The 12112-nt window shown below is 51.1% G+C and overlaps 1 protein-coding gene across 3 annotated transcripts in view; it reads left to right on the plus strand.

Moving 5' to 3' along the window:
• The first annotated feature begins 6534 nt into the window (after positions 1 to 6534).
• The window catches only part of CFAP45 (cilia and flagella associated protein 45), a 26781-nt gene continuing 21203 nt past the window's right edge, over positions 6535 to 12112 (plus strand). For 2 of the 3 annotated variants that reach the window (XM_040452469.1, XM_040452470.1), the window contains exons 1-2: positions 6535 to 6615; positions 11827 to 11943. In XM_040452469.1, the coding sequence (XP_040308403.1) occupies positions 6613 to 6615; positions 11827 to 11943 (120 nt within the window). In that variant the 5' untranslated portion in view covers positions 6535 to 6612. The remainder of the gene's footprint in view (positions 6616 to 11826; positions 11944 to 12112) is intronic. The other variant, XM_040452471.1, reaches the window with a different exon arrangement.

Consider the following 12112-nt stretch of genomic DNA (forward strand, 5'->3'; position numbering starts at 1 on the left):
GGCAAATACTATAAACATTGTAACATCTGAAAGAGTCACGTAAAATCTGCGTGAATTCCCTGAATTCAGCTCTAAAATAGCTGTCGCCCTTACCTTTTCTGCCTTCTTAAAAAAAATCTTTTTTTAATGTTTATTTATTTTTGAGAGAGAGGGAGAGAGACAGAGGGTGAGCCAGGGAGGGGCAGAGAGAAAGAGGGAGACACAGAATCCGAAGCAGGCTCCAGCTCTGAGCCATCAGCACAGAGCCTGATGCAGGGCTCGAACCCATGAACCGTGAGATCATGACCCGTGCCGAAGTTGGACGCGTAACCAACTGAGCCACCCAGGTGTCCCTGTTTTTGTTTTTGTTTTTAAATTTTTTAAACATTTATTTTTGAGAGACAGAGAGAGACAGAGCATGAGTGGGGGAGGAGCAGAGAGAGAGAGGGAGACACAGAATCGGAAGCAGGCTCCAGGCTCTGAACTGTCAGCACAGAGCCCGATGCGGGGCTCCAACCCATGAACTGTGAGATCATGACCTGAACGGAAGTCAGATGCCTAACAGACTCAGCCACCCAGGGGCGCCATCTGGCTATTTATTCTTTGTCTCTCCAAATGACAGTGATTTTATAATATTATTTTACACAGACAGAATACAGTGATAATTCATTCTTTCCTCTGATAGGGGTTGATCGACACTTTTATTATTATTAATAGATTAGGATGTTTCTTTCATGTCACAGTTTGCTGTGGGCAAAATAGCAATTTTTATAATTGTCGAATTTGGGAAAATCTGAGCTAAATTTCTTATAGGAGTTGCAGAATTTCAGGACATTGTTCAGTAATTAGTCGTAAATGTTCTTTGAATTGATGGCACTCATTAACCAACTCGTCATAGGTCCTAGTTTTTGTGTACTAAGAGGAGTTTACGCAAGCTCTATCAATGGCGATATTTTATGTCAAACCAGTAAGAAATGTAAGATATCCCCAATGTGTTCCTATGATTTTCTTCTTGTTAGTTGGATTATTAAGCAATCCAAGTGCCTGTTTATTCAAACTCTGTCTATTTCTCTTATTGAATTGCCTTTTTTGATAGAACTTTTGCTCCAATTTACTTCTCAATTTCAAAATAATTTGTACTGATTTCATGGCTCATTTTTACCACTTTTGTTTCATAAACCTATGAAGTACTTTTGTTGACATATGATTGACACATAACATTGCATCAGTTCCAGGTGGGCAATATAATGATGCAGTATTTGTATATATTGCGAACCGATCACGGCTGTACATCTAGTTAGCATCCGTTAGCTTTCTCATCATGAGAGATTTTAAGATCGCCTCTCTTAGCATCTTCCAAATAGACAATAGAGTATTATTAACTATAGCCATCATGTTATAATTACACCCCATGACTTATTTGTCTTATAATTGGGAACTAGTGCCTTTTGACCATCTTCGCTCAATTCCCCCAGCCCTGACTCCCCACGTCTAGCCACACAGATCCCCGCACATCTGTTCTCTGTACCTCTGAGTTGGGTTTTGTTTCTTTGTTGTTGTTTTCGATTCTACACAGAAGTGAGTGTTGTTCTGCAACCCTCTCAGGAGCTTCCTGGATGGAATCTCAAACTGGCCCTGTATGTGGAGGACAGAGAGAGACCAAAGAAAGAAATGAGCACTGCAGGTTGGAAGGTGGCAGGTTGAAGAGTGAGGGAACTTACGTACGAGGATGGGAGCCAGACTAGTAGATCCCGCCCCGCTTCCCCCAAATCGTAATAGTTTATATAGAAGGCTTAACGGGGTTCGGTCACATATACTGGCCAGATGCTCTCAGGGCCGCATCATTATCTCAAGGCTGTGTCCTTGGAGCAGCGTCTGGGAGGGGGAAAGCCAAGCGGAACCATAAACCAAGGACAGAGGAGGGGCTAAGGAGCCTCGGATTGCCCGGGTCCAGCTCATGGGTCAACCGAGGTCAGGTCTTTGATGACCTCCCCCAATAGTGAGATCATATCATTTGTCTTTCCCTGTCTGACTTATTTCACTTAGCATAATACCCTGAAGATGCACCCATATTATCAGAAATGGCAAGATTTCACTCTTTTTTTTTTTATTGTCGACTAGCATTCTGTTGTCTATATATACCACATCTTTTCCTTTTTCTTTTTTTTGAGAGAATTTTATTGTTTATTTTTATTTTATTTTATTTTGGTTGTGTTAAGAAATGTTTAATGTTTATTTATTTTTGAGAGAGAGAGGGAGAGAGAGAGAGACAGAGAGAGAGAGAGAGAGAGAGAGAGAGACGGGGCAGAGAGAGAGGGAGACACAGAATCTGAAGCAGACTCCAGGCTCCGTGTTGTTAGCACAGAGCCCAGTGGGTGAGCCCTGAACTCACAAACCACCAGATCATGAGCTGAGCCAAAGTCGGATGCTTAACTGACCGAGCCACCCAGGCGCCCCCTATGTACCACATTTTTTGTATTCATTTATTCATCAGTGGACACTTAGGTTGTTTTTATGTCTTGGCTATTGCCAATAATGGTGCAATGAACATAGAAGTACATATATCTTTTTGAGTTAAGTGTTTTTGTTTCCTTTGGGTAAATACCCAGAAGTGATTGCTGGATGATATGGTATTTCTATTTTTAAGTTTTTGAAGAACCTCCATACTCGTTTGCACTGTGGCTGCACCAATTTGCATTCCCACCAGCAGCACTCGAGAGTTTCCTTTTTTCTGCATCCTTGCCAACATTTGTTACTTCTTGTCTTTTTGATAATGACCCGTCTGACAGGTGTGAGGTGATATCTCATTGTGGTTTTGATTTGGATTTCCCTGATGATTACTGACGTTGAGCCCCTTTTAATGTACCTGTTGGCCATGTGTATGTCTTCTTTGGAAAAATGTCTACTCAGAGCTTCTGCCCATTTTTTAATTGGATTTTTTTTTTTTGCAATTACATTGTAGTTCTTTGTGTCCTTTGGATATTAATCCCTTATCAGCTACGTGATTGGTAAATATTTTCTCTCATTCAGTGGGCTGCCTTTTCATTTTGCTGATCGTTTCCTTTTCTGTACAGAATAAACTCGTTAATTTTTTTTAATGTTTATTTATTTTTGACAGAGAGAGACAGAGCATGAGCAGGGGAGGGGCAGAGAAAGAGGGAGACCCAGAATCCGAAGCAGGCTCCAGGCTCTGAGCTGTCAGCACAGAGCCCGACGCGGGGCTCGAACTCACAGACTGCGAGATGATGACCTGAGCCGAAGTTGGACGCTCAACCGACTGAGACACCCAGGAGCCTCAAGCTCATTAATTTTAAAGTAAATTTTCTGTTCTTCAACACATACATTTAAAGTTGATGAAAGAGAATGTACTCTCTTTAAAACATTAAAAAAAATTTTTTTAAGTAAGCTCTGTGCCCAGTGTGGGGCTCAAACTCGCGACCCTGAGATCAGGAGTCACATGCTGTTCCCACTGTGCCTGCCAGGCATCCTGAAGAGGATGTACTCTTGACATCTGCCCATATCTGTTAAATCTCAGTTGTATTATTTAAATCTTCAAAGAGACTTTCCAAGATGCAGTTCAGAAAGGCACTATAAACTGAGGGTTGATGGGGGGTGGGAGGGAGGGGAAAGGGGGTGAGGGGCATTGAGGAGGGCACCTGTTGGGATGAGCGCAAATTGTATGGAAACCAATTTGACAATAAATTTCATATTAAAAAAAAGGCATGTTCAAGTTGTAACAACTTTTTGAGTAATTTTTTTTTTTTTTTTTTTTTTTTTTTTTTTTTTTTTGTATTTTGTATTTTGTGTTTCTCTCCCAAGAAATGTTTCAGATCCTTAAAAGGTCACTGTTACCTGGCAAGGTGTGGTAGGCCCCTCCCCTCCTCCAAACATCTCTCAATTCCCAAAACGTCTAAATATTTACCTTGCACGGTAAGACGACTTTGCAGATATGGCTCCGTTAAGGATCCCGAGATGGGAAGATTCTTTTGGGTTATCCTGGTGAGCTCAACCTAATCTAATCACAGGAGTCCTTAAAATCAGAGACACTTTCCCAGTAGAAGGAAACGTGACTCATGTAGAGTGCTCAGAGACGAAGGGCTATTGGCTTTAAAGATGGAGGAAGTGGGCCACGGGCTGAGGAATATCGTGGGCTTCAGAAACTGGATTAAGGATTCACTCTAGAGCCTTGGTAAGTAAGGAACACAATTTTGCTGACACCTTAGTTTTAGGCCAGTGAGAACTCCTCAACGGTAAGATAATATACTTGTGCTATTTTAAGCCAGGAAATTTGTGGTGGTTTGCTAGAGCAGGAGTAGAAAACTAATACACAAGGCCTGAAACGTTTTTCAATGGGAAGACTGTTTCCTTCTACTCAGAAAAGTTCAAGTGGGCTTATGTGTTTGAGATGATCTCAGAGAAGAATGTAAAAAGGAAAACCCCTATCACTGTTGGAAAAACAGAAGTAGCCGACAAGTTTAGGTCCTCTGGAGGCAGCTTTCTCTCTGGTGAGGCATGCGATGTGTTCATAATTATATTTGCTGCATTACTGGGTCTCTTCCTGGCCAGAGAGAACTTCCGTTTTGGCCAGGCAGTGAGAAGAACGGCCTCTCTACTTACAATATCACACGATGGGGGGTATTGGAAGTTTTTCACAGACTGGCTTCTGGCTTTTGAAACAATGTCAACCCTTGTTTTTCTTCCGCTTTGCACGTACTTTTGGTGTTGGGTGCCACAGCACCTATTCCCACCGAGAATACGGCTGGCACTTTCCGGGTCCTGGCGTGAGGTGAGGTGGCGTGGCAGGCCGGCAGAGGGAATGTTCCAGGCACCCATTCCGCCAGCAGGACGGTAGGCAACAACTTCACTATTGCAGCTGATGGAGAACCACACACACAGGTTTCACAGAAATCCAAAAATCTACAAAACACACGGCCAAGGAGACACATGGCTGCGAGCCCTGATGTGAGTCTTGCAAGGGCTCCTGCTGAGGGAAGTCCTGAAACTTAAGCACTGAGAGCTTTGGGGTATATTCAGAGAAAGCCTGGCAGGGGATTCGCTGACACTACACTGTCACCCTGTCCTTCCTGCCTTGACTTGACACCTTTCCTTCAGAGAGGCGGCCTGGGTTGAGAAGAGAACACAGACTTGTGAGTTTGGACAGTGATCTCTCTTGGCCTCAGTCTCCTCTTTGGCGATGCGGATAATTACTCCCCAGGGATGAGGGTTCGGTGGGCTTACGGGAAGCATCAGCCAGCAGTCAGCAGGCTGCTTTGTCGTGGCTCCTCCTGGGGCTGCTGGGAAGAGGCTGGGAGAGGAGAGGTGCCTGGAAAAGTCCTTCCCCCACTTGACTGCGGGCAGGGTCGTGCTCCCCCTTTCGGGCCTGCGGGGTATGCTAGCTTGGATCACCCCCACCCTGATCCCACCTCCAAGGCTGTGGCCACCGCCCCCCCCCCCACCCCCCTTGTTCTTCTGAGGATCCCAAAGGAGACAAGGCTGGGAACTCCAGAGAAAGAATGTGGAGCCTGCTGGAGTAGGTCCTTTTAAGAACAACTAGAGGTGACCCCAGCTCCCTTCCTGCCTTCCCCGGGGGGCTGTGAACAGCGCTCGTGCCCCTGCAGACAACCCTTCAGCCCAGAGAGTGTCTCGAATGCACCCTGTGGCTTTGCAGCACAGAAGTCAAGTGGCGGTGAGCTTCGGACCGGCAGGCTGCCAGGGACCGGGGAGAGGTTTGCGAGGGGGAGAGCGGCTCACAGGGTCACAGAGTCATCATGGCGCTTCGGCCCCCGTTCTGCTCACCGGGCCTGGGGGAGAAAACGTACTTGGACGGTGCAGAGGCTTTGTGAGGCTTGGGGCACACAGACTGCCCGGGTCAGTTCAGTTTCGTCCCTGCAGGTTGGGGAGGTATAAGAGGCCGAACCAGACTGGGAAAATCATCAAACTTCTAAAAACACTTCTAGAACAGTCCATGCACAAACTGGGAAGCGGTTAAAAGGCAGGTTTCCCAAAGCCGGTTCCGTAGATTTCCATTCAGACAGTCGATAGGGCATGCGTTTTTTTTTTTTTTTTTTGAATAAACTCCCCGGTCTCCGAGCTGGAGGTCAGAGGCCCCACACTTCAAGGAACTGCTCCTGAAATGACACACACATCCTCAGGGCGGGAAGTCTTCTGTGGTCTAACCAGACTCTCTCCTGTTGTGAAACTTGTTTCTTCTGATTCACGGTTGGCGGGCACCTCAGTGGCACCGGCGCAACGGTAACTATGGTAACCCAGGGGGTGTCCCGGGGCCTGGCTCTTGCAGGAGGGCCGTTTGCTAGACGTCCTGGGCCTATGCCAGGCCCCTGAGGGTTCGGGTTCCGACCCTACGGTCCAGCCAGAGCCGGAGAGGAGAGCCGGGGGCGCCCGCGCGGCTCAGCCTTTGCGGGTCACGGTTCCCACCCGGGGCAGGGGTTCGGGTCCCCAGACCGCGCCCGACGCCGGGTGCGTCCGCGGGAGCCGAGGGGCGGGGCCGGGGCCGGGGGCGGGGCCGGAGCCCGCGCGCTCTTGTTGCTATGGTAACGCATCAACATCCAGCGCCCTGGTGGCGGTGTGGGCTTTGGAGGCGGCGGAGGCGCGCAGCCAGAGCCTGCGGCTGAGATGGTGAGGTCCCGGGAGAACCAAGGAGGGGGGCCTCAGGTGTCCTGAACTGGGTTGGGGTTCCGAGCGGGGAGAGCGGAGGGCTGGGGAGCGCAGAAGTGGTGCCGAGGTCTGGGGTCAGGAAGGCCCAGGAGCGAGGCTAGAAGAAACAAGGGAAGTCCTGAGGGGGCTCCAAAGGAGGAATGATGGGTGGGGTCGCTAGGGATTGAAAGCGTGGGGTGGTGCTGAGCGGGGGAGCTGCGGAGAAAGGGATGTTCTCGTCCCTGTCCCTCAGGCTAGGACCCCCACTGGCTGGGGCCTGTGGACCGTGATGTGGGAAAACCACTGGTGAGGAGGCCACGTGACGGGTGATAGCACCAGTTGGGCCACCGATTAACAGAGTGACAATGCACAAGTCACCTAGGGCCCCCGAGCCTCAGTTTTCTCTCTTCGGATAGCGGATAGCGGGGTGGGGGGGGGGCCTTGGTTCACTCAGCAGGTACTCAACAAACATTTGTGAATGAAAGGTTTGAAAAGCCCTGGAGAGGGACTGGGTCTGCTGTGGCAGGCCTGGGGGTTCCCCGGGGTGGGAAGGATCACGGAGTCCTGAAGGTGGGAAGGATCACAGAGTCCTGAAGGTTGACAGGTGCACCAGGCCTGGGAGGAGCCGTGAAGGGGTGTCTGGGTTCCGGCAAGGACTGTGTTGGTCCTTGAGGGATAAGGGCAAGGGACAGAGGACAGGCGGTGGAGCCTTGGTTGGGTGTGGGAAATAACCTTAGAATTTCTGGGGCACACCAGCTGCCCTGGGTGTATCGTAGACACATTTCATGCCCATAGGTCCCCTTGCTTTTCTAGGGCTCGGTGGTTCAAATGCAGCGTCCCCAAGTAGGAATTTCAGAAGAGGTTTGTTAATTATAAAACAAGTCTCCAACAAAGACCAGCTCCCCATATCTGAGGATTCCCTGGGGTATTGTAGTGGGGGATCCCCTTTCATTTATCACTTTTTTCTTTTTTCTTTTTTTTAATATTTATCTAGTTTTGAGAGACAGAGAGAGACAGAGCATGAGCAGGGGAGGGGCAGAGAGAGAGAGGGAGACACAGAATCCGAAGCAGGCTCCAGGCTCCGAGCTGTCAGCACAGAGCCCAACGCGGGGCTCGAACTCACGGACCGCGAGATCACGACCTGAGCCGAAGTCGGACACCCAACAGACTGAGCCACCCAGGCACCCCCCAAAAATTTTTTTACTGTTTATGTATTTATTTTTGGGAGAGAGGGAGAGAGAGAGAGGGAGACAGAGAATCCCAAGCAGGCTCCGCACTGTCAGCACAGAGCCTGATTCAGGGCTGGGACTCAGGAACCAGGAGATCATGACCTGAACCGAAATCAAGAGTTGGATGCTTAACCGACTGAGCCCCCCAGGTGCCCCAGAATTGTCGTCTTTAGAGGATTCAGATGAGGGATTCCTCACCTAAGGGCCACTCAGGGTCAGGGTTGGCCTGCTAAACTCCCTTGGACAGGACTGGGCATGTGGGCATCTTTGAGAAGTAGTGGGTCAAGTGAGTGATCTCTGCTCTTTCGGCAGGCCTTGTGTGTGTGTGTGTGTGTGTGTGTGTGTGTGCTCGCGCGCGTGTATGGTGCTGCTCACTAGCGTTGGAGAGTGTTTGGAGGAGTGGGGAGGTTGGGAGGGGTGCTGATGGCCGCAGGAAGGCAGGGGTCACACTTAGGCAGGTTTCCAGGACTCTTGCAAAAACAATAAACAGCAACACCCTTCAGAAGGAGGGTTGGGACCTCAGTACAGATGGCCAACCTTGTGTCCCGGCTGGCGAAAGAGGTGGCCTGAGTGGATCACTCAGCAAAAGGCAGGTGCCTGGTGCGTGGACATCCCCACCTTCTTGGCCACCAAAGGCCACAGAAGGGGAAAAAAATCGGGCCAAGAGCTGGAAGTCTGCATTTGCCGGCCTGTGGTGCGAACCTGTATGAAAAAAGGGACTGGAGCCCGGGGTGGAGAGCACGTCCAGGAGAGGGCGTGAAAGGTCTTTGTTCAGCTGACAGGTGTAACAGGACAGAGAAAGTCCACAGCTGTCCGCGTCATCCATGCTTCAGCTGTCTTGCTGGATTTGAGCTGAACGTACCAGATCTGAAGTTTTTAAGGGCGTCACTTTTCTGTGTTCAGAGTCAGAGCATCAGGCCCCCAGCCCTGTTTTGTTCTCAAATAAATACAGTGTGTTATCTATAAAAATAGTTACCTGCTCCACGGCAGAAAACTATCCACTACAAGAACCGTCTTAAGATACTAATGGTCACCCCAAGTTTCTGCCCAACATTTTTGTGGATACGCATTCTGGGCGTGTGCCCTCCAAACACACATTTCCGCAGGAATAACTTGCACGTTTCTTATAACCTGCTTTCCGCAAAAGTTGGTGTATTATGGAGATTGTCCTGTATCGATGACAAAGTGAAAGCCATCCGACTGACCAGCTAATCTTTCTGCATCAGAGTCTCCCCAGATTCCTAGCAGAGGCCAAATTCCTGTGGTCCTGGGGTGGGATGGTATTTGAAGAGAGAGAGAGAGAGAGAGTCAGCTAGGTCAGCAAGATGAAAATATCAAAGCGGGGCTGGCATTTTTATCGGTCCCCGATCCTCCCAGTCGCTCTTGCCTCCCCAGCTATAGCCAGTTTTAACGGTCTCTCTTCCTTCCCTTCCTTCGGAAGCCGCCTCCCCCCCGCGGGCTCCGCTCAGCTTCTTGGGGATATTTATTTGGTCATGCAAGAAATAAAACCAGCCCTTCACTTCCTGAAAGAACCTTTTGGCTACCGTCTCTGGCCTAGAGGGATCTAACTTTCCATTTCTGCTTGGTTCTTCATTTTTCCTAGTGCTTTTACACGGTGACCTCCCTAGTCCTTGTAACTCTTGGCGAAACTGGCTGTGCTAACCATGGTGCGTGGCTTGTGGCTTCAAAGTCAGCATTTCCCCCGTGAGGTTTCTCAGCCACCCAACCCTAGAGAGCTCAGTGCTTCCCTCTGCCCTGCCCAGGGGCCACTTTCCTGTGGTCATCTCTTTTCCTTCCTCTCATCTGCCTTCTAGGCTCAGGCAGGCTCTCGTGTCTCTTGAGTGACTTCCTCTGGACCCGGGTCCCAAGGGCGCAGGAAAGAGGGGATTGGACCTCAGCCCTGGAGGAACCTGTAGTCTCGTGGACACCTGAGGGAAGAAGAAAACCTGCAGGAGCCCTTGAAAAGAACCGGGAAAACAAATGCAAAACAATAATCATACTTCCCATCTGTATTCCAAGCCCTCTCACATACATTCGTTTCCACGGTGATTCGGAAAACGCGGAGCGGTGTAGTGACCCGGAGCCAGGCGTGTTCTGGGCCTCGTGGAGGTCACCTGGCCGGGTTTTATTCATTCATTCTTCATCAAATGCATCCTAAGCGTCTACTGTGTGCCAGGCCCCACACCGTTCCCCTTAATTATACCCAGAGCTCTCGCCATCCCTGCTGAGCCAACGCCTTCCACCTTTTCCAGGTCTCCCAATGCGTTCCCTCCTCCTCCCTTTTGTAGCTTCTATTCATTTCTTCTTATTCTATTTTTGGTGGAAAGGGGAGCCATTGCTCACCACTTACCATATAATAACCCTTCAGACTCTGTTACTAGGCATCCTCGGGGCCTGCTATATTTGCCTTTTAATAAATCCAAGCTTGCCTGCTCTGCTGTCCCCGGGGCTGCCTGAGGCTGTAAAGGGAGGCTCCCACTGGAAGCCAGGCGGTGCGCTCAGCTGGAGAATAATCTCCCGATTTGGTGTGAAAGCCTGATCCCGGTGGAACAGGTGCCCAGGGCTGTCTTTTTGGTCAGGGCAGGTCGGAGAGAGCTTTTAGAACACACTCTCCAGGGTCTGGTGACCTTGAACGACAGAGTCCGTTTCCCTGGACGGCTGCCGATTCCCAGGTTCGGGAGACCCAAAGTGGGTAGCTCGTGCCCCCGAGACGGCCCAGCTTAGAGAACTGTGGGACCGTGTGGCTCCTCCAAAGGGGGATTTGGATCAGCTTTAGATGAAGCCTGGAGTCGCCCCACAGTTCTCACAGAAACCGCCTCCTGGGGACAGACTTCCCTCCGGGCAGAGCTGAAGCCTCGCTGAGCCTTGGGCGCGGAGGGTGTCTGAGCCAGTCTCGTGGGTTGCAGGCCAAGGGCCAGAACTCTACTTTGAGTACAAGGGCATATACTGAGGGGATTTGGGAGAGCTCCCGGCTGGGAAAGTATGCTTGGAAAACGGCGACAAAGGGAGATGCTGCAGCCGGAACCGGGGCCAAAATCACAACCCGGACCTGGCCTGGCAAGGACCCTTGACGCACGGGGAGCGTGGTGGGTGCTGCTGTGGGCGTCCTTATCAGCAGGGCCCCAGGCGCTGGGCGCAGCTGCTGCTGCTGCCTTCGCCAGCATCTCTCTGGGCCGCCAGCTCCCCTCCGTTCTCCGGCTCAGGGGATCCGATCGGTGAAGCCGAGGCCCTCTGCCCAGGCTCAGAAGGCGCATGTGTATCTGGTGTTTTTAGCATCTATAGTTGGAGGAGATGGGCCTTAGCTCTCACAACTCATTAGATGAAGACTTCTCCAAATAGTGGGAGATACTGGGTGGTTAAGCTTTAGGGGTCCCAGGAGTGAAAGCCACAGTGTGAACACCATCAAGCAGTTTGCCTGATTGTAGAGGAGCCTTTGATCCACTGGAGTTTACGGGGCACCCACCGCGCGCCAAGCCGTGGGCCAGGTGCCTTTCCATCCTCGGTGTCCTCTGGTCCCCCCCCCCCCGGAACCTCGTGAGCTGGTGGAGACATGGAGGAGGGCAGAGAGCCGTGTTAGTTGCCAAGGGGGCTCCGAGCTCAGGCTGAGAGGCTGGGCGGTGGAGAGGACGCTGCGTTTCTGGGGAGGCAGCCCAAGTGGCCTCACGAGAGAGTGTCCTTGTGGGAAACTGGGACCGGGACGACAATGACGTCCTCCTCCTTCCATCCCCATGTTCCTCCTCCCTGCTTCGGTGCCACACGGGGACCTGGCCTCCTTCAGGCCTTCTCACCCGGCTCCTACCCAGAGGATCCCCCGCTTCTGTGGGGTGTCTCCTACGTCTCAGGGTGTCCCGGCTGCTTTCCCTCAGTGGTTTTCCACCACTACGGGCTGCCGGAGGGTTTACCTTGCCCAGGGTGCAGACGGCGCTGGGTGCTGACGGGCCCAACTTTCTGCCTCTCCCTGCAGCCGCTGAGCGCCGCTGGCATCCTGAGTTCCTCTTCCAACAGGTCGAGGAATAAAACTCGCTATCGGACCAAAGCCGTGAGCTCCGAGGTGGACGAGAGCCTCTTCGGAGGTGTCAAGGTAACCCTCGCCCAGCCCCTTCCAGGTGGCCCCCCGAGGAAGACCCGAGCAGCCCCTGGGAACAGCGGCACGTGGCTTCCCCCGCCCCTGCCAGCCTCACGTCCGCCCGGCGTGTAAAATCTGGTGTAACGTCGAGGGGGTTCTGTTGCCGAGAGCAGATGGCCGCCCA

The sequence above is a fragment of the Herpailurus yagouaroundi genome, unplaced genomic scaffold (genome assembly GCF_014898765.1).
Source record: "Herpailurus yagouaroundi ecotype Mexico unplaced genomic scaffold, PumYag 207, whole genome shotgun sequence".
Lineage (NCBI taxonomy): Eukaryota > Metazoa > Chordata > Mammalia > Carnivora > Felidae > Herpailurus > Herpailurus yagouaroundi.